Source organism: Nicotiana tomentosiformis, chromosome 12 (genome assembly GCF_000390325.3).
Source record: "Nicotiana tomentosiformis chromosome 12, ASM39032v3, whole genome shotgun sequence".
In the NCBI taxonomy this organism is placed as follows: domain Eukaryota; kingdom Viridiplantae; phylum Streptophyta; class Magnoliopsida; order Solanales; family Solanaceae; genus Nicotiana; species Nicotiana tomentosiformis.
The window spans coordinates 33,679,883-33,704,253 of NC_090823.1; the positions used below are offsets into that span (position 1 = coordinate 33,679,883).

Genomic DNA, 24,371 nt, shown 5'->3' on the forward strand with positions numbered 1-24,371 from the left:
TCAGGCGGTTTCTAATGTTTCCAGACGAGTCGAGATGGTTCTTGCTCAGGGAGGTCAGGGGTCTGACAAGAGACCTCGTTATTCCGGTGAGTTCAGTGGTGCCTCATCTAGAGGAAGGGGTACTTTTGGTAGAGGCCATCCTCCCAGGCTGTTTTACAGTGCACCACTTACTCCTATTAGTGCACCTCCACTCCAGAGTTATCAGGGTGGTTATTCAGGTCGACAGGTTCAGTTTCAGGGTCAGCAGTCACAACAGCCGAGGTTATGTTATACTTGTGGTGATCCAAGGCACATTACTAGATTTTTCCCTCGAGAAACGAGCAGCTCACAGCATCAGAGTTCTCGTTCCATGGTTTCGGCACCAGTTACTGCACCACATGCTCAGCCAGCCAGAGGTAGGGGTCAGGCAGCCATAGGTATAGGCCAGACTGTTAGAGGTGGAGGTCAGGCCGTTAGAGGTGGAGACCAGCCAGTTAGAGGTCATCCCAGGGACGTAGTTCAGGGTAGTGGGGCCAAACCTCGGTGTTATGCTTTCCTAGCCAGGACTGAGGCTGGGTTATCTGACGTTGTTATCACAGGTACTGTTTCAGTTTGCAGTAGAGATGCTTCAGTTCTATTTGATCCGGGGCTTACTTACTCCTATGTGTCATCCTATTTTGCTTCATATTTGGTTGTGCCCCGTGATTCCTTGAGTGCTCCTGTGTATGTGTCCACGCCAGTGGGGGATGCCAATGTTGTAGATTGTGTTTATCGTTTGTGTATGGTCACCATTGGGAGTCTTGATACTCGTATATATCTTTTACTTCTCGATATGGTTGATTTTGATATCATACTGGGTATGGATTGCTGTCACCTTATCATGCTATATTAGATTGTCATGCCAAGACGGTGACCTTAGCCTTGCAAGGGTTGCCTCAATTATATTGGAAAGGGATTCTTGGCCATTCTACCAGCAGGGTTATCTCTTATGTGAAGGCTCGACATATGGTCGAGAAGGGGTGTCTAGCTTATTTGGCTTATGTCCGCGATTCTAGTGCGGAGGTTCCTTCCATGGATTCAGTGCCAATTGTTTGTAAGTTTCCAGAGATGTTTCCTGCAGACCTGCCGGGGATGCCACTCAACAGGGATATTGATTTCTGCATTGATTTGGCTCCGGGCACTCAGCCCATTTCCATTCCGCCATACGGCATGGACCCGCCAGAGTTGAAAGAATTGAAGGAACAGTTGCAAGATTTACTTGATAAGGGCTTCATTAGACCTAGTGTCTCGCCCTGGGGTGCACCTGTGCTGTTTGTGAAGAAGAAAGATGGATCGATGAGGATGTGTATAGATTATCGGCAGTTGAACAAAGTCACCATCAAGAACAAGTATCCAATGCCGAGGATTGATGATTTATTTGATCAGCTTCAGGGTGCCCAGGTGTTTTCGAAGATTGATTTGAGATCTGGCTACCATCAGTTGAGGATTAGGGCATTTGATGTTCCTAAGACAGCTTTTCGGACTCGGTACGGGCATTTCGAATTTCTAGTGATGTCATTTGGGCTGACAAATGCCCCACCAGCATTCATGGATTTGATGAACCGGGTGTTCAAGCCCTACTTGGATTCCTTTGTGGTTGTGTTTATTTATGATATCTTGATATACTCCCACAGTCGAGAGGAGCATGAGCAGCACCTTCGGATCGTTCTTCAGACTCTGAAAGACAGTCAGTTATATGCTAAATTCTCAAAATGCGAGTTTTGGTTGAGTTCAGTTTCTTTCTTGGGTCATGTTGTATCAACAGATGGTATTTAGGTGGATCCTAAGAAGATTGAGGCAGTTCAGAACTGGCCTAGACCCACATCACGAGGCTAAGGCAAGGCACTTACAAATCAACCTGTACAATTTAACAGTGTATATACAAATAACAGAAATGAAGAACTAAACAGGAAATGTCGGAAGGGGAACATACTAAGGGGGATACAAGATAAAGAGCTACAATAGAATGATCATCGGAGCAGTCAATATACCATGAATCAACATGAATAGTGAATACAGTAAGAAAAAATGCACGGCATCACCCTTCATGCTTTTACTCTCAATCTCACCATAAAATCAATAGAAACGACACGACATCACCTTTCATGCATTAACTCTCATATCATGGCACGACATCACCCTTCGTGCTTTTACACTCACAATATGGCACGATATCACTCTTCGTGCATTAACACTCACAATATGGCACGGCATCACCCTTCGTACATTAACTTTCATATCATGGCACGACATCATCCTTCGTGCATTAACACTCTCCTTTACCATAATGCAATGCATAAATAACAACAGGGAGATAGAATAACAAGTACAAACCTTACTTCAACATTTGATTCCGCAATACAAATATCAACTTTTAAATATTCAATCACCAACAGAAAATCCATAAACATGATAATGACGATCAATTTAACAACACTAGTATAAACATGTAGCAATTAGGCATAGGAAGACACAATATAAGAAAAATGGAAGAAACATGGAAAACAGGTAAATTGGCGGCGCATAAGTACTCGTCACCTCACATATACGCCGCTCACATGAATTTCACTTAGCAAATAATCTAAGGTTCCTAATTCCCTCAAGTTAGGGTTAGACACAACACTTACCTCGCTCCGAAGGTCACTTAATTCTCAATCACAGCCTTTTCTTTGGAATTCACCTCCAAACCACTCGTATCTATTCAAAAATGACTCAATAATATCAAATATTGCTAAAGGAATAAATTATATTGCATAAACTAAATTTCCCGAATTTTCCTCCAAAAAGTCAAAAAATCGACCCCGGGCTCGCTTGGTCAAAACCCGAGGTTCAGACCAAAATCCTTTTACACATTCACCCCCGAACCCGAATATGTAATTAGTTTTGGAATCCGACCTCAAATTGAGGTCTAAATTCCCAAATTTCCAAAATCCCTAGTTTTCTACCCTAACCCCTAATTCTACCATGAAAACCCTAGATTTTAGGTTGATAATTCAAGAAATGTAATGGGTAATTGAAAAAAAATGGTTTAGAATCACTTGCCAACACTTTGGGGATGAAATGGCTCTTGAAAAATCGCCTCACACCGTTTGGTTTTTGAGAAAAATGAATTTTTGGCTAAATCCCGTGTTTAGATTCTATTAAGTGTTGGGCGACAGTGTTCATCGCGTTCGCGAGGGCATTGTCGCGTTCGCGAGACCGTGTTCGCATTCAAGTAGGCTACCCCCTGGCCTTCGCGTTCGCGAGACATTGCTCGCGTTCGCAATGAAGGAACGATCGACTCTTCCCCAGGTGTGCCTAAGGTTGTCCAACGGGAAGGGACGTCCCGTCCCATCCCGATCCCATCCCGTCCTGTCCCGTCCCACTTAATTCTAAACGGGATGGGCCCATGTTAAACGGGGCACGGGATGGGACGGGATGGCCATTTCGTCCCGTTTGTCCCGTCCCATTTCGTCCCGTCCCGTCTCGCTTGTCCCGCCTGTCCCGTCCCATCTTGTCCCATCCTGTCCCGTCCCGTCCCGTCCCGCGTCCTATTTTTTGTGCATTATATACAAAAAACTTATAATCTTGCTTTTGAAGGTTTTCCTAAGACCACTGTTAGAAATGATATTTTTAAATTTCAAACCGAATATCTTCAGTATATTCGTTGTGTATTGTTTCACTTAGATTGTAAAGTGCTTATCACATATGATATAGGTCATAATCCTAATGGTCGTGATTATTTAACTGTTACATGTCATTTGGTTGATCATCACTAAAACATACAAAAACGTATTATTGGTTATAAATTTGTTGATTCAAGATACAATGGAGCATATATTGCAACTACTGTTCTATAAATTGTTTATTTTTATGGAATCATTGATAAAGTTTTAACTATCACCTTAGATTATGCTTCTGCTAAGTGCTAACACAACTACAACAACTAGCTTAATGAAATTATTGCAAAATTAATCCAACTTATGCACCGACCATTAATGAAATGATTGCAAAATTTAAAAAGTATTTTTTTCCTATTCCCCAGGTTTATTTAATTTCTACTATACTTAACCCATCTTTAAAATTAAGAGGTGCAAATGGACTTGTTCGTAAAATTTATGAGAATTTAACATTTCAACAAAATGAACAACCATCTCTCGAAGATTGTCAAGCTAACATATATTCTTATGTTAGATCAATGATTGATAAATATAAATCTATGGAAACACCAAGTGGTGAAACTAGAGAAGAAGAAGAATACAATGAGATACTTAGCACCGGGAGCTATGACGGCATGGAACTCATGGAACATCAATCAACATTGTCAATTCAAGAACAATGTCCGAGAGAAATTATAGATAAGTTACAACTTACAACGAAGTTATATAGGAGCTTACAAATATTAGTATGATAATTTGTAATTGGCTACTAAGAGGCCTAGTTCAAATAGAACCCTTCCTAGAAGGTGGCTGCGTAGAGCCGTAGATTAGGTGCTCTTCAAAAGAATTATATTTGTATGTGAGATTTGAAAGTTCTATTAATAAAATAAAAAGCTCTAAGCGTTGAATTATTTTTATGAATTGTCTTACACTCTTACTTAGTTACTTAGTGGCTTGAAATTATATTAAATAAATTATAACTCTATTATAAATTTATAATTACTAGAATATTTCATTACAAGTCTTTTGTTTTAATATTTTATAATTCTCTACTAAGTTTCCTAATTTCCATTTAATTTTTAAGTTTATTAAATAACTCAAAAAACTAGTTGTTGCAAACATTAAAAACTTAGTAATTGTCAAAAGAATAACAGTTTCCAAACTCAATGCTTAAATATTTTTTTTTTTAAAACGACACTTATGGCCCGCGAACCCGTCCCGTCCCATCCCGTCCCGTCACGTCACGTCCCGTTTGTTAGCGGGACGGGATGGGCCTACCGTCCGTCCCGTCCCGTCCCGTTTGTTAGCGGGACGGGATGGGACTACCGTTTCGTCCCATTTGTCCCGTCCCGTTTCGTCCCATTCTGCCACCGTCCCGGCTAAATATCGTCCCGTCCCGTCCCGTCCCATCCCGTTCCGTTGGACAGCCATAGGTGTGCCTAACACTACGCGTTCGCGAGGAGCTGGCCGCGTTCGCGAGGAGCTAGCCGCATTCGCGAAGGGTAACGCCCCCATCGCTTTGCGTTCGCGACTAAGACTTCGCGTTCGCGAAGAAGAAAACTTCAGCTGCCCAGTTTACTCTTCGCGTTCGCGAGAGTACCTTCGCGAACGCGAAGAAGGACCTGCCAGAACACCTGCTGCAGCAAAATACCAGATTTTCAAAGTCCGAAACATCTTGTGGCCTACCCGAAACTCACCCGAGCCCTCGGGGCTCCAAACCAAACATGCACACAAGTCTAAAAACATCATACGAACTTGCTCGCGTGATCAAATCGCCAAAATAACACCTAAAACTACGAATTTAGCACCAAATCAAACGAAATTCTCAAGAATACTTTAAAATTCCTATCTTCTCAACTGGACGTCCGAATCACGTCAAATCAACTCCGTTTCTCACCAAATTTCACAGACAAGTCTTAAATATCATAATGAACCTCCACCGGGCTCCGAAACCAAAATACGAACCCGGTACTAATAATGCCAAACATCAATCAATTCTTAAAAATAAATAATTTCCAAACTTTTAATTTTCATCAAAAATTCATAACTCAAGCTAGGGACCTCCGAATTCGATTCCGGGCATATGCCCAGGTCCCATAATTTAATACGGACCTACCAGGACCGTCAAAATACGGATCCGAGCTCTTTTACCAAAAATATTGACCGAAGTCAAATAAAATCAACTTTTAAGGCACAAATTTTGTTTTCATCAATTTTTAACATAAAGCTTTCCGGAAACATGCTCGGACTGCGCATGTAAATCGAGGAGGGTAAAATGAGATTTTTAAGGCTTAAGAGCACAAATTCGAATTCTAAACATAAGATGACCTTTTGGGTCATCACATTCTCCACCTCTAAAACAACCGTTCGTCCTCGAACGGACATAGAAAAGTACCTGGGCTGGTAAAAAGGTAAGGATATCTACACCACATATCGGACTCGGACTCCCAAGTAGCTGCCTCAATAGGCTGACCTCTCCACTGCACTCAAACTGAAGGGTAACTCTTTGATCTCAATTGGTGAACTTGCCAGGCTAAAATTGCCACCGGATTCTCCTCGTAAGTCAAATCCTTGTCCAACTGGACAAAGCTAAAATATAACACATGGGACGGATCACCGTGATAATTTCGAAGCATGGATACGTGGAATACCGGATGAACAACTGCTAAACTAGGTGGCAACGCAAGCCTGTAAGCCACCTCTCTCACTCTATCTAGAATCTCAAAAGGTCCGATATACCTAGGGCTCAACTTTCCCTTCTTTCCGAACCTCATTACACCCTTCATGGGTAATACCCGAAGTAACACTCTCTCTCCGACCATGAATGCAACATCACGAACTCTACGGTCGGCATAAATCTCCTGCCTGGACTGAGCTGTGTGAAGTCGATCCTGAATAATCTTGACCTTATCCAAGGCATCCTGTACTAAGTCAGTGCCCAACAAACGAGCCTCTCCCGGCTCGAACCACCCAACTGGGGACCGACACCGCCTACCATATAATGCCTCAAAGGGAGCCATCTGAATGCTCGACTGGTAACTGTTGTTGTAGGCGAACTCTGCAAGGGGCAAGAACTGATCCCACGATCCCCCGAAGTCTATAACACATGCGCGGAGCATATCCTCCACGATCTGAATAGTGCGCTCGTACTGCCCGTACGTCTGAGGATGGAATGTTGTGCTCAACTTGACCCGCATACCCAACTCATGCTGTCGAGAGTTGGCCTCCTCAAGTATACCGGGAACTGTGGGCCTTCTCAAGAATCAACTCACGAAGTCCATCCACATTAGGCACACAAATACGGCCCTGCATCCTCAAAACTTTGTCATCTCCAACAGTACCCTGCTTGGCACCACCGTGCCGCACTGTGTTTCTAAGTACAAGCAAATGAGGATCTTCATCATTCCAATCTCTGATGCGCTCAAACAAAGAAGACCGAGCAATTGTACAAGCTAGAACAAGCCTGGGCTTAGAAACATCCAACCTCACGAACTGATTGGCAAGGGCCTGAACATCCAATGCAAGAGGCCTCTCACCAACTGGAATATAAGCAATGCTACCCATACTAACTAACTTTCTACTCAAAGCATCGACCATCATATTGGACTTCCCAGGATGATACAATATGGTAATATCATAGTTTTTCAATAGTTCCAATCACCTCCTCTGTCTCAAATTGAGTTCCTTCTGCTTGAAAAAATATTGCAAGCTCCGATGATCCGTGAATACCTCACATGGCACGCCATAAAGATAGTGCCTCCAAATCTTCAGCGCGTGAACAATGGCCGCCAACTCTAGATCATGAACAGGGTAATTCTTCTTGTGAACCTTCAGCTGCCGCAAAGCATATGCAATAACCTTGCAACCCTGCATCAATACTACACCCAGACCAATACAAGATACGTCACAATATACTGTATAAGATCCTGAACCTGTGGGTAACACCAATACCAGTGCCGTAGTCAAAGCTGTCTTGAGCTTCTGAAAGCTCGCTTCACACTCGTCTGAGAACCTGAACGGGGCACCCTTCTGGGTCAATCTGGTCAACAGGGTTGCTATGGATAAAAACCCCTCCACAAATCGACGGTAATAGCCCGCCAAACCTAGGAAACTACGGATCTATGTCACTACTTTGTCGAGGTTAGGCTCGACACTTACCAGTACATGGGGTCGGTTGTACTGATACTACACTCTGCACTTTCTGTGTAGATTTTGGTACCGGCTCGGGTTGATTGAGATTTTGCTATTGGTCCGATGTCCGGAGACTCAAGGTAGATCTGTCGACGTTCACAGACCTTGAAGTCCCCGTCTATCTTTTTTGTTTTACTGTTTATTTCATTCAGACAGTTGTATTTCTTTCAGACTATTACTTGTAGTAAATTTTAGAATGCTCGTGAATTGTGACTTCAGATCCGGGTGGTAGTAATTAATACAGTTTTGATATTATTTCGTACTTATTATATTTCATCTTAGTTAATTATTGTTATTTACTGAATAGAAATAAGGAATTGGTTTAATGATTCTCTAACATTGGCTTGCCTAGCAAGTGAAATGTTAGGCGTCATCACGGTCCCGTCAGTAGGGAATTTCGGGTCATGACAGTTTCACATGTTACTTTCTGAGCTCTCACAATTTTATTTGGAGGTATAAAGGTAAGTTCTTAATCATCTTGATTTATTTTTCTGAATTCATTATGCATCTTAGTTACTTATAAAAATGAACTTGCTCTATTTACATAGCTACGTCAGTGAAAATCTTGGGAGGATTCTATCGAGAAAGAGGAATATGATCCAGAAGAAGGTAATGTCCATTGGCTGTTGAGTTTTTACATATATTTCTTATTAGTATAGTTCCCTTTGCACTACACTCGATACGAAGTTTGCATAAGTATTGTCATGGGCTGCTTTCCATCATCGACCCATGACCCCTTGGATGCGCCCCGTGGCGTCCCGGCAAGCCTCCCAACGCCTAGCGCCACGGTCGGCCCCGTGGTCTCGGCAGCGCCAAGTGACAAGCGAGCATGCGCCTCTATCGCCCCACCGATAATCAATGCCAGCGCCCAGCGGCTGGCCAATGCCATCAGTACCGCGCGCACCGACAATGCCGCGCGCACAAATCATCATGTTGTCATCAGCGCCGCACACCCAGACTGTGCCCTGTGCGCAGACCCAATGCCAAGCACCAGCGCCCAGCCGCTGGCAGATCCAAATAGTGTCGCGCGTGCCCACAGCAATGCGCGCGCAGACCCTGTTGCTCAAGACAAAGTTGTTGCCATCGGACTTGCTTCCATAGAAGACTAAGTCCTTTGCATTGTAATTATAGAGTAGTTTTACTTCATTCATTTTCAGTGTGCTTCTACAGCTTTCTTAGGTCAACTCATGTAACTTTGGTTTTTTTTTTAAGCATTATTAAGGGGGACCAAAGCATTCAAACATTCAAGCATTCAAACAATTCTCTGTACTGGTGTCTCTCCCCCCCGACACCGCATAGCATCTTGTAATAGCTTTCATCATCATCATCAATACAATCATCAGCTTTCATCATCAATTGCTCATTTTCCGCTGCTCAATTGAACACAACATTGGTTTTCCCGTACGGCACTGACAATCTAGTCTAGCGTACGGCGAGGACCTCAGTTGGCGCATAGCAACTGCACTGACATCGGTTGCTTAGCCTTACGTCACCCTTCCAAGGAACTTCAGGAAGGCGCCGCGTAACAGTTGGTATCAGAGCCTAGGCTCGACATCGGACGAGGGAACTCATTGGCATCATCATCACCATTTCTGACCATGGTGAATCATGGGGATCGAATCACGACCCTAGAAGAGACGGCTGACGCATTACGGCCCATCGTGGATATGTTGCCTGATCTAAAAACCAACCTAGTGCAAAGGTTGGATGACCTGGAACGCAGAATGCGGCAGGCCGAAAATGACATTGCAAACATTAGTCAAGACTCTGAGGAAGACCGACAAACGGCTGCCGTCGAGGCAACCAACATTCATGGCAAATTCGAGGACCTCCAACAGGATCGTGCCGAGGATTTAGCCCATCAGGAACTAGAGGCAGACAGACTGACAGTCATGCAGCAAACCATAGACAACTTGACAGGCCAGCTCAATGTTGTTAATGCTGCACTACAAAGCTTGCTCAAAGGGGGCGAAAATCACATCAGGGTGCCATGAACATTGGCCCCATTCCACAAAAGCTCAAAATTCCGGAGCCCAAGCCATACAACGGAGCCCGGGACGCTAAAGAAGTGGAAAACTTCATCTTCGACATCGAACAATACTTCGATGCCGTTGGACATTTGGAAGAATCCAAAAAGGTAGCAACTGCTGCCATGTATCTTCAAGGCGATGCAAAACTCTAGTGGCGAGTCAAATACGAAGCCATCAGGGCCGGTGAAGATACTCTCCAGACATGGGCAGTACTGAAGGCCGCCATACGCCTACAGTTCTTCCCCGAAAATGTGGAATACAATGCACGAAGAAAGTTGCGTGAACTCCGCCACACCAGGTCGGTGCGGAACTACGTGCGTGAATTTTCTGCACTCATGCTAAACATACGGGATATGGGGGACAAAGACAAGGTGTTCGCATTCATAGAAGGTTTGAAACCTCATGCTCGTATGGAACTGAAAAGACAGCGGGTAGATACCCTACCCAAGGCCATTCAAGTTGTTGAGTGCCTTGGGGATTATCAGTTGGAAACTCAGAAGGATAGGCCCCAGCCGCCTGTCCGAGGGGGATACAACGGGAGCCAACCTAGCAACGGTGGCCCCAACAGAAACGGGGGAGATCGAGGTGCATCCAGATCCAAGACTCCTACCTCAAGCAGTAACACTACTGCATTAGTCAACAACCATCAGGGGAGAAATCCCCCATCAGAATGCTGTCATTGCAGAGGGGAACATTGGAACAATCAATGCCCCAACATACAAGTCAATGCTTAACAAACTGTTGACGATGACGAATCAGATGCTGACGACCCAGACGGCACCGATCCAGTAGGTGCCTTCAACGCATTTGTCGGCTCCATTCATGATACCTTGGCGGGAACCAGCACTGGCAACCCCAAGAATAAGGCATTCCCAATCGACAAGAAAGGGAAAGGAAAGGCGGACGAAAGGCCTCCCACATCACAAAAGAGGACCCTAATGTTCGTTGACATGAAAGTAAACGGCAGACCTATTCGGGCATTGATAGACACGGGTGCTAGCCACAACTACCTGGCCTCAACTTAGGTGCAACGCCTCGGTCTAGCAGTGCAAAAATGCAAGGGTCGTGTCAAGGCTATCAACTCTCCATCTCAGCAAGTGAATGGAATAGCCAAAGAAGCGCAAATCCAACTTGGCCCATACAAGAGAATATTCGACCTACGCATAGCTATCATCGATGACTTCGAACTCATAGTGGGATTAGAATTCCTCAGGCAGACCAACACCATCCCAGTACCATATGCCAACATGCTCCTAATGATGGGAGACAAAGGGGCCAAACCCCACACCATACCATGCATATCCAAGAAGATGGCCGCTGGAAACATCACGGCCATGCAGTTTAAGGAGGGAACCAACAGACCTGAACCCACAGTTCCGGCTGCCCTTAACATCATCAAACAGGCATCACATCATCCGGGCCCAACAGCTCATGGCGCCCCTCATTGTGTGAAGACTTGCCAAGCATTCCCAAAGGCCAAGTCGGATCACCCAGCAAAAGCGGGACTCTTGGAGCCGCTACCTGTCCCACAGAGACCTTGGGAAAGCATTTCCCTGAATTTCATCACAGGATTACCCAAGGTCGGAAATCATGCAACCATCATGGTGGTAGTAGACTTGTTTTCCAAGTATGTTACCTTCATCGCAGCCCCACAGAACATGTCGGCAGAAGTAACAGCTCGACTCTTCTTCTCCCATGTTGTCAAACATTGGGGTATGCCCAACAACATCATCAGTGACTGCGACCCACGCTTCACTAGCAAGTTTTGGACCCAACTCTTCAGTTGCCTCGGATCCAAATTGAGTTACAACTCAAACCATCATCATCATCAGCAAACACATGATCAAACAGACCGGTTCAATGACATGCTGGAGGATATCTCCGCCAATTTGCTACCGGGTCACAAACTCAATGGGTGAAGCTTCTGGATGCTGCTCAGCTGTGTTTCAATTCCCAAAAGTGCGCCCATACAAACAAAAGCGCTTTTGAAATTGTTACCGGACAGCAACCGCTACTCCCACATAATGTGAATGCACCAAACACACCATCATCTCATCGAGCTGCCAGTTTCTCCACATAATGGGAACATACTTTGAAGATAGTGCGGAGCTATCTTGTCAGGGCCCAAGACAGGGCAACGAGGCATGCCGAACGAAACCTTCACTTTGCCCAACATCAAGCAGGGGACAAAGTGATGGTAAGAACCCCGAGGCGGAACTTGTTTGCAAAGAGGACCCAAGATCCTCGCCTATTGCCAAACCTCATCGGGCCTTTCTCCATTGAAAGGCGCATCGGGAAATCCTCATACCAGCTGAACACACCAGCCTGGTGGAAAATCCATCCAGTCTTCCATGTCATCCGCCTCGAGCCAATTCGGAAATGCATGGAAGATCATTCAGAAAGACATCTCACAGCACCGAGGGGAATAGACCTCCCAGCCGTCAAGAGCCTGACCAATCATCATCATCCTGCAGGTAAGGCTCCGAGGATGTCGCCAACTCAGGTGGGGGAGAATGTCATGGGCTGCTTTCTATCATCGACCCATGACCCCTTGGACGCGCCCCGTGGCATCCCGGCAAGCCTCCCAATGCCTAGCGCCACGGGCCCCGTGGTCTCGGCAGCGCCAAGTGACAAGCGAGCATGCGCCTCTGTCGCCCCACCGATAATCAATGCCAGCGCCCAGCGGCTGGCCAATGCCATCAGTGCCGCGCGCACCGACAATGCCGCGCGCACAAATCATCATGTTGCCATCAGCGCCGCACACCCAGACAGTGCCCCGCGCGCAGACCCAATGCCAAGCACCAGCGCCCAGCCGCTGGCAGATCCAAATAGTGCCGCGCGCGCCCACAGCAATGCGCGCGCAGACCCTGTTGCTCAAGACAAAGTTGCTGCCATCAGACTTGCTTCCATAGAAGACTAAGTCCTTTCCATTGTAATTATAGAGTAGTTTTACTTCATTCATTTTCAGTGTGCTTCTACAGCTTTCTTAGGTCAACTCATGTAACTTTGGTTTTTTTTTTAAGCATTATTAAGGGGGACCAAAGCATTCAAACATTCAAGCATTCAAACAATTCTCTGTACTGGTGTCTCTCCCCCCCGACACCGCATAGCATCTTGTAATAGCTTTCATCATCATCATCAATACAATCATCAGCTTTCATCATCAATTGCTCATTTTCCGCTGCTCAATTGAACACGACATTGGTTTTCCCGTACGGCACTGACAATCTAGTCTAGCGTACGGCGAGGACCTCAGTTAGCGCATAGCAACTGCACTGACATCGGTTGCTTAGCCTTACGTCGCCCTTCCAAGGAACTTCAGGAAGGCGCCGCGTAACAGTACTCACAACTCAGAGTTTAAGTTCTGTGCATTGATAGTATATTGTTTTTTAACATCATCACGTTAAATTGACATAACAATATTTGACTATTTGTAGCAAACCTGATACGATAACCAGGAAAATATAATAATAAGTTTTTATGACCAGTTAAATTGCACTAATAGTGTATTCATCATTCATCATAATGAAACGATATCAGCCTAGAGTAATTTCTCTTTTACATCATTCTAATGAGGGTATATTATGACTGCAGTAATTTGTTCCAAAGTTACACATGTCCAAGACCATGATTTTGTCAAGGGCCGGTTTCTAGGTTTTGGCAAAAGTTCAACTTTATTAAGCTGGCTGGTAAGTGGAGAAGTCTTCTTTCTTAAGCATCCTTTTATGCTTAAAAAGCGCAGGCCGGTGCACAAAGTATTCTTCGTTCACGTAAGGTCCGGGAAAGGGTCGCACCCCAAAGGGGTATTATGTAGGCGGCCTACTCTGATGCAAATATCAGTGACTGATTCCACGGCTCGAACTTGTGACCTATAGGTCACACGGAGACAACTTAACTGTTGCTCCAAGGCTCCCCTTCCATCCTTTTATGCTTATTTTCAATTATATATATATATATATATATATATATATATATATATGTGTGTGTGTTGATGATGTGTATGTGTATGTGAGTATATTCAATGTCTTATTACTCAAGTATGGTAGTTAAACTAAGACCATGCTTTACTAGTTGGTATGAAGCTAAAAAAAGTTCTTACATTTGTACAGCAGGTTCATTACAGTGATTGTCTAGAGTTTTTTATACTGTCAGTATATGTAAGTGCAATTTCTTTAGTATATCACCAATTCAGGAGAATGACAAGTTGTGTATTTCAGCAGGTTGCATATTTCAGATTCTACTTCTATACATTTACAAATCTCTATTTTGGTTCTTGATTCTCAGCATTCTTTCGTCAAGCAATTTTTTGGATTTGTCACAAAATCAGACTATACAACATTGAGGCTTGGCCTCATTATGGTACATTTACATTAAGCACACGCAGTGGTAGAGCCAAGATTAACATTAAGGGAAGTCAAAACATAAAGAAATACATCATGAAATTAAGGGGTGTCATTATATAGTATATAAAAATATTTTTAAAGAAAGTACCTAGCTATACAATGAAATTTTCCGGCGAATGGGCGTCGGTTTGACACCCCTTTGGTGTATGTGGCTCCGCCACTGAGCACACGTTATAGTGATTTAATATATTTAGTTATCTGATGAAGCTCAACTTTTGCTAATCTTACCTCAGACTCATTGCAAGGGGAATCCGAAGTTCAATTTTCACAAGTATATGAAATGTGTACTTGAAGCGGATTTCAAGAAAGTTGTTGGGATTAGGTGAGTTGAACAATGATTACCAAGTGAACAAAATGGAAAAAAAACAAGGAATCATGTATTAGATTGTTCATAGATTTTGAAATTTTTATCAGCATAAAAACATTTCCCTAATTAAAGTAAAAGTTTTCCCATCTTTTGTACTAGCAACTTGGAAGCTCCTCTTTGAGGCAGCGGCGGATCCAAGATTTCGAAGTCATGAGTGCTCGCTGATAAAAGTTCCGAAAGAAAAGGAAAAACGAATTTAGTAATGGGTGCTCTCTCAATACTTATCTAAAATTTTCGATGTTGTCTATGTAAATCCACTAAGCGCGTTCAAAGACAATGGGTATAGTTCCATGTAGATCCGCCAATGCTTTGAGGTTAACCGTGTTTTTTCCTCTATGACCAACATCCTCAATTTTCTAATGTAACGTATTGTCAGTTTAACATTTCTATTCAAACACGTAACCGATTCTTTATATAATTAGCTTCGGCACTTAAAATTGCATTTCAGTACTTGATGCTTATCAGTTGCTTCTAGTCGGCTAAGCCAAACGGGCAATTAGTTCATGTTTAGGTTTCAACCTGCTAAAATTTTACATTTACTTGTGCAGCTGGTATCTTTGGGTATTTGTGGTCTTGTTCCTATTGCTTAATGTTCATGGTGAGCTATGTCATTTACTGTTTCATCCCTTTTTCTTTATTATCATAAGCTATGTTGCTCGAACACCCTGAAAATGTCGCTGGGTACATGTCGGATCCTCCAAAGTAACACATTTTTGGAGGATCCGACACAGGTGCAGCAGCAATTTAAAGAGTCTGTGCGAACATATATCATAAATGCATTTGATCTTGAGCTTAGAGTAACAACTTATTTTTGATTCATCACCCCCTCTGTTTTCTCCCATCTATATGTTTCTTATTTCTCTCTCAATTTCTATTTGTAGGCTGGCACACATACTTTTGGATAGCATTTGTTCCCTTTGGTGTAAGTAATTAGTAGTAGTATTAAAAACTACTAATCTTTGTCCCTTTGAGCTACTAGCAGTATTATGGTCCAAACTTATTTCTTGATGCTTCGGATAATTATACTAGATCATAAATGGATCCATTTGTTTCATCTGTTCAATGTTCATGTGTTAATAGAAGGACAAGAAATTTTGTAAGATAGACTCCTTAGTATTGAACATATATTAGAACTCTGCTTGTACCTCATGCAGAGGCAGATGCAATGTACTACCTACGGGTTCAACTGAACCCATAATTTTCGACGCGAAGTAGAAATTTGTAAGTAAAAATTCATTAAAATTACAAAAATAGTAGATTTGAACCCATAACTTTAAAAATGTAATGGGTTCAATGTTAAAATTTTTAAAATTGAACCCATAAAATTTAAATCTTGGATCCGCCTCTGACCTCATGGCAATATATATAGCTTTAGAAATCAGAACATAGTTGCTAGTCACCATTCTTAGAATATGAATAGTCAAAGGGCAGCCCGGTGCACTAAGCTCCGGTTATGCGCGGGGTCCGGGGCTATATTACGCGGACTCTCCAAAATGCTGCCGTACCCATGTCGGATCCTCCAAAAATACACTACTTTTGGAGGATCCGATACGCACCCGGCGACATTTTCGGAGTGTCCGAGCAACATAGGTCCGGGAAGGGCCGGACCACAAGGGTCTATCGTACGCAGCCTTACCTTGCATTTCTGCAAGAGGCTATTTCCACGGCTCGAATCCGTGACTTCCTGGTCACATAACAGCAACTTTACCAGTTACGCCTAGGCTCCCCTTCAGAATATGAATAGTCCTTCAGATTCAATTGTTCAAAAGATGCTGTTTTCTACATCCCTAGCTACCCTCTGAAAATTCTAAAAGAAAGATTGTGTATTATATATGCAGCTTTTGCTAGCTGTGGGGACTAAACTAGAGCATGTGATAACTCAACTTGCTGGAGAGGTTGCAGCAAAGCATGTAGCAGTTGAAGGAGATTTGGTTGTGAAACCATCAGATGACCACTTCTGGTTTCATAGGCCGCGAATCGTTCTACTCCTCATTCATATCATCCTTATCCAGAACTCCTTTGAGATTGCATTTTTCTTCTGGATTTGGGTAATCTTAACCTATGTTGCTCGTACTCTCCGAAAATGTGGTCGGATACGTGTCGGATCTTCCAAAAGTAGTGCATTTTTTAAGGATCCGACACGGGTACGGCTACATTTTGAAGAGTCCGCACAACATAGATCTTAACAACATAACATTAAACTCTTAACGTAGCAATTGCTTTAGGGGTTTCTTTTCATTGACAGGCTCAATATCATTTTAACTCCTGCATTATGGGACAAGTTGGTTATATCATCCCAAGACTTGTCATAGGGTAAGTAATAACTTCCTCCTCCTTTCTCCTCTAGCAGAGGAAAATTTAACCGTGAGGATCACAAATATAAACAGAGACAACACATCATTTAAGCGTTAAGTGAAAAAAAATCTAATATGATCAGAGTATGAACCAACATTTAGAAGTAAAGATTGACATATCTAATTGGGTGCTTCTGCAGGGTGTTTGTTCAATTCCTTTGCAGTTATAGTACTCTGCCGCTGTATGCAATAGTCACCCAGGTGATCGATCCTCGACCATATATTTACTATTTGGTTTGTCTGAAATGTTTTACTTATAACTTCTCCTAATGTACTATTGATGCATGAATGAAGATGGGAAGTTCCTTCAAGAAAGAAATATTCGACGAACATATACAAGACGGGCTTGTTTTTTGGGCTAAGAAGGCTAAAAGAAGAGCTGTCAATGGCTCCAGCCAAGTTGGACATAAAGAATCATCCCCTTCTACTATGGCTGTGCAGTTATCACAAGTAGAAATACAGGAATTTGCATTGGAAGAGGGCAATGCCGGCGAAATTAGGCCCGCAGCCAGCCAACTCAACTCAAAATTAAATTAAGCCAACAACATTTCTCCCATCTTTCAAAGCTGTTAAACTGTAAAGAAGCCTTGTAAAAGTGAGGAACTTTCACTTTTACAGTAGAGGGTAAACATATACCAACCCAAGAAAGAGAAGAATTGTCAGAAACGTATTGAACAACTTCCCTAATCTCTTTGAATGACCGGCCCGAAAGCTAGCTAGCCCATGCTATTTTTACGTCTAAAGCTTTAGACACTAAACTTTGAGCCTCTAATTAATCTATTGTATGAACTAATACCGTTATATCAACCGCAAGAAAGCGACTGACAGCATTAACAGTGGAAAAGGGACAATTTCACTCTCGTTTACATTTTTGGGTTTATAACTTTTAGTTCAATCTGTTGTGGGAAACACGAAAAGTAAAAAGGTGCAATTGAATCAGAAAACCATAGCAACTCGAGAGAAATTCCATAACTTCAAGGAGCCAGAAGTCAATAACAACTTTAAACATCTGAACTCTACGTGCACCTCCAAGTTGAAGAACCGTGACTAATTTCAACATTACATAAGCTTGTTCAATAGAAGAAACAAATATTTTAACAATAGTTATAACAGAGAACCCATTATAAATTAATCCACTTCTACAGCAAAAGCATGAGAATCTCGTTGACACAAAGGATTCAGCATCACATAGTGTGCAAGTACAGCAGTAAGGAATTTCTCATTCTTCGGCGGCACTAGCAGCACTTAGATCCACATTGAGGTCAAGAACCTGAAAAAGATATGCAATTGAGTCAACTAAGTTATGCCCTTCAAAATTCAATACAGTTATTACAAATTATACCACCTTCCAAACGATATCTAGTGACTAGAAATACGCTGTGAGTCCTTTTTTCTCTCTGGCCCCATATTACCCTCCCAACTCTCCCCCAATTCTTTTTTAACTTCTGGTGGCAGGAAGAGAGTAGCTACTGCGAAGGAAAATCACCATTTGATAAAATAATGGTACATCTACAATTTGAGAACATTTTGACCAGGATAGTTTCAGTACAAAAGCTCTGTGGGCACTGGCACAGCAACCCATATACCTACACTCCCGTGCCCCCCTCTCCCACACAAAAACTGGAGGACACAAGAAGACTCTTGCAACAAAAATGTAGATATTATGACAAATTAGTAGAGCATCAAATGTACTTTTTTAAACTAAAGTGATTATCATACACCAACATCAAAGCAAGTACTTTGCTCATTGATAAAGAAAAAGAAAGAAAATGACATTTTGATGTTATTTAAATAGTTAAGTTATGTCCTTATAAGGCCCTTCACTTATCAGCTGTTTGTGGAATATCCCCTCTATCACCAAGAAGAGGGATTTAATGTCAATTTTCATCCATACCTTTAAATTTCCAACACACGGAGAATGAAGAACACAGATATTCTACAAAACTTGCCCAACTCAACTGATTCAACTTTGGTCTCTTTCCTTGATTAAACAAGTGCCAAACAACCAAAGCCACACCAGAAACTAAACTGTAGCCTCCGTCCCCTCCCTCTGTCTCAAAGATTAAAGCACAAGGGTTTTTGGGACAGAGCAACTTGTTCCTTGTCTGAACGTGCCAAATGAGTGTCTACTTTATGAAAATAGTATTCTTTTCTTCTTTCCATTTACTCCTCCTAAAGGTTTTCTTTTTAACAGTAAAAGGACTTACTCAGAGGTACCTCAAGGCTCTTAGAGAGAACAGCAAACTCAGAAAAAACTAAATGTAATATCACAAAAAAATGGTTGAAGGAAGTAAAAGTTTGCAATGTAACATCTAATGATAGCAAAACATACTTCTTAGACAGTGCATGTTCAGGCAGTAAAATGGTAAAATGTTTAAGCCACTTTTCACAAGTATAAACTAGTATTTTGGAAATTCAAAGTTTCAAGGGTTCATAGGCAAAATAGAAGCTGTCGCAATGACAACAAGATCTGTCCTAGTAACCTCTAGAGTATGTAGTGGAAAGACCAAACTGAGGTAAATACTAACTCATACCTTTCCAGTTATTTTGGTGTACAAATTGAGCACATCATCTACAGTCGACTCAAAGTGAGTGGTGGCATCATAGCTCTGTTCAAAATCGAGAATAAAGTAAATTGATGATAGATTATCTTTCTGAATAAGTATGATTTTCAAACTAAAATTTAAGAGACTCACAGTTGAAATAAAACAATTGTCCAAGGAGGGCTCATTGACAGGTTCAGATCTGTCATAAGTTTCATAGAAGATCTCATCCACTGGCCCTAGAAGATTGACGCCCTGCTTCAGTTCACTCTCTGGGTTATCAGTTTCTGCCTCTGTTGAGACAAATGCGATGAATTTCCCCTTTGGAGCAACATTATGAGTGTAAGAACAGCAGAACAGGTACCTGAAGAACCAAATGTTCAAGCACAAGTAAGAGACTTTAGTTCTAAATTCTAAGAGTTTTCGGCAAAACAAGTCTGAATCTAGCGACAGGTTGGACCAAGCCTTTCAAGGAAAGCATCCAGTCTTCAGGACCCAGTAAAAAATTAATCAAATAGGTCAACGCCTTCAAATAACAGTCCGGTAGGCATACTCCATCCGAAAAGTTAACCAATTCTGAAACCAACCCATCTAAAAGACTGAAACACAGCTTGAGCTTATTTAAAAACACATGTCTTTCCATTTCCATGTAGCACTACATGTGGAATTTTTGCTGCCTCCAAGCAAATCTTGAACGAGGGAGGGCCATTTTTGAAAATGTGAGATTTCGCAAAATAAGGAAAAATAATTAAATGAAATATAAAAAGATAGTTCTATTTGTGCAAATTGTGAAACAAATAATCTTTTATCAAATGAACATAACGCCATTGAACAGGCTTTCACGATGAAATACTTTCACTACTCAAGAATCAAGTTGTCACATATGCATGCTTAATTGAATAAATGAGCAGGCTTTCAAAGGTTAACACAAACTCTATTTGCAAATGATTTGGAATTTCCAGCTCAACCCCGAGAATATAAGTAAAATTTTTATATCTAACATACTAGGATACTTACATGTCTGATTTGCGACCCAACTGCTTCTGAGGTAGGATAATCTGCACAGAGTGAGAGTCATTGGTATTTGGAATTGGGTGGCTCATAATCGCGATTGCTCTTGCAACTTTGCCAACCTTCCTCACCTGCAATGAGCAGCATGCCTTGGATTTAGTAACCCATCCGACCACTTAAATAAACAGGTCACTTATCCTCACAACGAGTAATTTTCTACTTTCACTTATAACCAAATAAAATCCAGATTTCTAGGAAACATTGTATATCATGTATCAATGATCTATCCTTATTTACACTCAAGAAAGATCATGCTGGCTATTACAGATCCAGAAACCTATTTAATTATTGGCAACGGAGCAGTTAAGTGATCAGGTAGTAAAACACTTACCTTGTTGGGCAAGTAGGAAGGATCGCATACAACTTTCTTGCATTTTGCAGTTTCCCCTTCTGAAGTAACACCACAGACCTTTCCTTCTTCATCAAACTCTACCTGGCATTTTAAGATAGCATCTTCAGAGGACTCACAATCATATACATATATGTGTGTGTGAGTGTGTGTGTGTGTGTGTGTATATATATATATATATTTGCAAAAAGATACAGAACGGAAATAGAGTGGAGATACTACCTTGCATTCAGGTTTATTCAACATGTAGGTCCCACCATACACAGCACTCAGTCGAGCGAATGCCTAAGTTAGCAGAACAGATATTAACAACAGTAATATTCAAGAAAAAAAAGTTGGAAAGTACAAGAATTAACATGAGGGAAACTAAAAAATCACTAAAAGAAGACAAGAAATCTAATCATGAACTCAAAGTAGTACCTGAGGGAGCTCTCCTAATCCATACAAAGGATAAATATATGGTGATCCTCCTTGGAAGCGAGCAAGAGACTCAGCATATAGCTGTCATATTATAGAGAACAAAAACTTCACATATCCACACAGAAACCTTAAACAACACTAGTAGGAGAATTCAAAAGCAAAAGAATGTGTTTCACCTTCATTCTTTTCACAGTATCCTGTGCTGGTTCATCTAAGTAGCGGTCATCTCTATGCAGTGCCAATGCATGACCAATGAAGTCCACAGTGTTGTCATCAAGACCGTATTTTCTGTAAAATTATCACATAACTATAAGCAAGACTAATTCTTTTGCAGATGCCCCTCAATTGAACATCTTAATAAGTATGATAATAGGCACACAAAAAAATCAGACCAGGAACTTATATTATACGAAAATGCATCTAAATTAACCAATGAAACTGAACACCAAATAGAAAGCAAAGAATTAAGAGCATACGCAATAAGCTCTCTTGTTGTAACTCTAGTTAGATCCATCCCTTCATGTGTTTTAGGATCACTTTCATTATAATCTTGAACATAAATAAAGAATTTCCGAGCACGCCGCTTCTCAAAAATGCCCATCAGAGGAGATTTAAGTGCCTCCATATCAGTAGCTGGCACCTTGTGGACCTATTTCATCAGGTGTAACAATATTCTAGGTTAGAACAAAGTTGTCCAAATTTTTTCTAAAATTCAACATGTCGCAATTGCACCACACAGGTGAAAGACTATATCCATGAAAAACAACTATACCTTTCCTTTGTTATACACAAAGCTGCCATCAACTGCTTTAAAGTATAAATATTTTGTAACATCGGTATGAATTAGCACCCGCACAAGAGCACCATTTGCCATAATAAACTGCTCCAAAGAACGATTTAGAACATCACAAATAATGGAAGGTTTTGTTTTCATGAAGTAGATAGTCAAAAGAAAAAGGGGAAAACCTTGGGGATCATGTCAACATTAAAATCCCTGCTAGAACCCAGTTCAGCTGGAGGCTTGTCGCTTCCTCTAAACCTCTTCCAAAGCTGAGACGTAATAACTCTTTATCAGACAAATAGGAGAAACACATAGAACAAATAAATCAAGCTCGAGATTTGCAGAAAACTACCTGGACAAGATTGAGGGAAGTTGACTCTCCTCCATAGTAGTCATTTCTGTCCATGTGCAGAACCTATTAACATGACATAAGCCTTACTCAATCACTGGACAACTGAAGTAAATAAAAAAAGAATGTTAAGCATGTTTAAGTTGAAATACATATTCCAAGGCCCTTATACCAAGAACATATTCTTTCCTTTTTTCTTTTCTTTCAACCAAAAATTGACTTGATCAAAGTTCTACCACCCAATCCACAGGTAAAGTTGATCGCTCTCTTTTCTTATAAGAGAGAAATTACACAGTTTGAAACTCGAAATGTAATGGGCCTGCCCCTCTACCTTCTCCACTTAAATACTAGGCTTTTGTCCTGAATAGGATTCCTACCCATGACGTACGCCTAACCCACACACATCATGTGTTGCCCTCTTACCACTATACCAAAGCCTTGGGGCTAAAGTTGATTACTCTCTTGCATTTGTACGTACATAAACTCAAAAGATTAAACCCGCAACGACATATGTGCATAGATTTTAGGACAGGAAGCTTGTGTGCATAATAGCGTTCATCTCCAATTTACACGCGCTAGTTAACTCAAATATTTAGTACTCATGACCTAGTAGGCGAAGGTAGCTTTAAAAATGATAGTGTTATCTAATAATACTTATATGGTAAATTACCAAGTAAAATGATTGTCTTTAGTTTAAGTTGTGTGCACAGTGTAAAGATACTTGCACGATCAGATCACTTATAACTCATAACAGAATTGCACCCCAATAATTATAATATACACTAACTGGTAACCTTATAAAAATGGTAACCAACCTACTATTACAGGTTAGATTACATTTCTACACTATCAGTGTATAAAACTTAAATCCTTACAATTAATTTATCTTGACAATGAAGATCATTGAGAAAAGGGTCAAATCAGGTATAATACAAATCAAACTTTGCATCATAAAATGTCAGAGTTATCAGATCCTATACAGAAGTTACAACAACATATTACGAACCAAAAAAGCAACTAAGGGATTAAGAAATAAATTCGAAGATCTAATAAAAGGAATACCGATCTGGCAAAAATTCAATAACTAATACCTTAAGACCATCGACGGATAGAAGACCGCTAAGGATGCATTCCTTTAGACCTGTGCCGAGCACAATCACATCATATTCTTCATCCATTTTTTGCTGCTGCTGCTGCTATCGTATATTCGATCAAATCAGAGATGAAATTTGATTAAGCAAAGAAGAAAATGATAGAAGCGGATGATTAGGGTTCTGTATTGGTCAAGCTAAATATCAGCACCAGCAGAAAGAAGAAAGAGTGGGGGTAAGATTTATAGGTAGTAAAAGTTGAGAGAGTAATAAAGAAATTGGATGGATGATGGATCAAGGAAAATGCTAGGAGTAGGAGGGATTCTCACGTTCTCTTTTTTTTTTTTTTTTTGTTTTTTTTAGAAGTAGGTTAAAGTGCTTAACACAAAACAAACATAATGCTAGGAGGGATTCTCAAGTTCTCTTTGTTCTTTTTCATCCCTTTTTTTTTGGGGGGGGGGGGTAATTTTAATATTTCTTTAAGAAAATGTAGAGTTAAATAGAGCTTGTTAGGTGTATAAATTATTTACAAATATAAGACCACCAATAAGATAATGTCAAATAAATCTATATAATAATTATTAATTAGTAATTAAATAAGAAATTACGCTTAAAAGGTAATAATACAAAAAATAAAAGCAAGAAATGCAGAGAGACAAGGGATAAAGTTTTCTTATTTCTTTCAAGTGTTCAAGTGTCTACAACATGATTCTCAATATATTTATTTACAAGCATACATTGGAACACCAAAGGGTGTTCTAACGAC

At 41.3% G+C, this 24,371-nt stretch overlaps 2 protein-coding genes across 2 annotated transcripts; one reads left to right on the plus strand and one right to left on the minus strand.

Annotated features, from left to right (window-relative positions):
• The first annotated feature begins 13,953 nt into the window (after window positions 1–13,953).
• Window positions 13,954–17,648, plus strand: LOC104112638 (MLO-like protein 1). The gene is made up of 9 exons (XM_070190319.1): window positions 13,954–14,034; window positions 14,162–14,236; window positions 14,475–14,602; window positions 15,196–15,245; window positions 15,529–15,569; window positions 16,486–16,695; window positions 16,893–16,960; window positions 17,142–17,202; window positions 17,296–17,648. Exons 1-9 carry the CDS (start codon window positions 13,954–13,956, stop codon window positions 17,536–17,538), a joined length of 957 nt encoding a protein of 318 aa, XP_070046420.1. The 3' UTR covers window positions 17,539–17,648.
• A 284-nt stretch (window positions 17,649–17,932) lies between these two features.
• LOC104112637 (guanosine nucleotide diphosphate dissociation inhibitor 2-like) lies at window positions 17,933–23,911 on the minus strand. Its single transcript, XM_009622620.4, has 13 exons — window positions 23,606–23,911; window positions 22,518–22,580; window positions 22,351–22,434; window positions 22,157–22,264; window positions 21,861–22,033; window positions 21,561–21,672; window positions 21,385–21,465; window positions 21,187–21,249; window positions 20,947–21,048; window positions 20,562–20,686; window positions 19,698–19,908; window positions 19,536–19,610; window positions 17,933–18,271 (listed from the first exon to the last, which is right to left on the minus strand). Exons 1-13 carry the CDS (start codon window positions 23,690–23,692, stop codon window positions 18,221–18,223), a joined length of 1,335 nt encoding a protein of 444 aa, XP_009620915.1. The 5' UTR covers window positions 23,693–23,911; the 3' UTR covers window positions 17,933–18,220.
• Window positions 23,912–24,371: the final 460 nt, after the last annotated feature.

Coding starts and splice junctions, on each gene's coding strand:
- LOC104112638 (XM_070190319.1), top strand. CDS start 13,954: ATGAAGCTAAAAAAAGTTCTTACATTTGTACAGCAGGTTCATTACAGT. Junction 15,246..15,528: donor CCTATTGCTTAATGTTCATG/GTGAGCTATGTC, acceptor TTCTATTTGTAG/GCTGGCACACATACTTTTGG. Junction 16,696..16,892: donor CATTTTTCTTCTGGATTTGG/GTAATCTTAACC, acceptor TTTCATTGACAG/GCTCAATATCATTTTAACTC.
- LOC104112637 (XM_009622620.4), bottom strand. CDS start 23,692: ATGGATGAAGAATATGATGTGATTGTGCTCGGCACAGGTCTAAAGGAA. Junction 22,265..22,350: donor ATGTTGACATGATCCCCAAG/GTTTTCCCCTTT, acceptor TCTTTGGAGCAG/TTTATTATGGCAAATGGTGC. Junction 20,687..20,946: donor CTTCCTACTTGCCCAACAAG/GTAAGTGTTTTA, acceptor TGCTCATTGCAG/GTGAGGAAGGTTGGCAAAGT.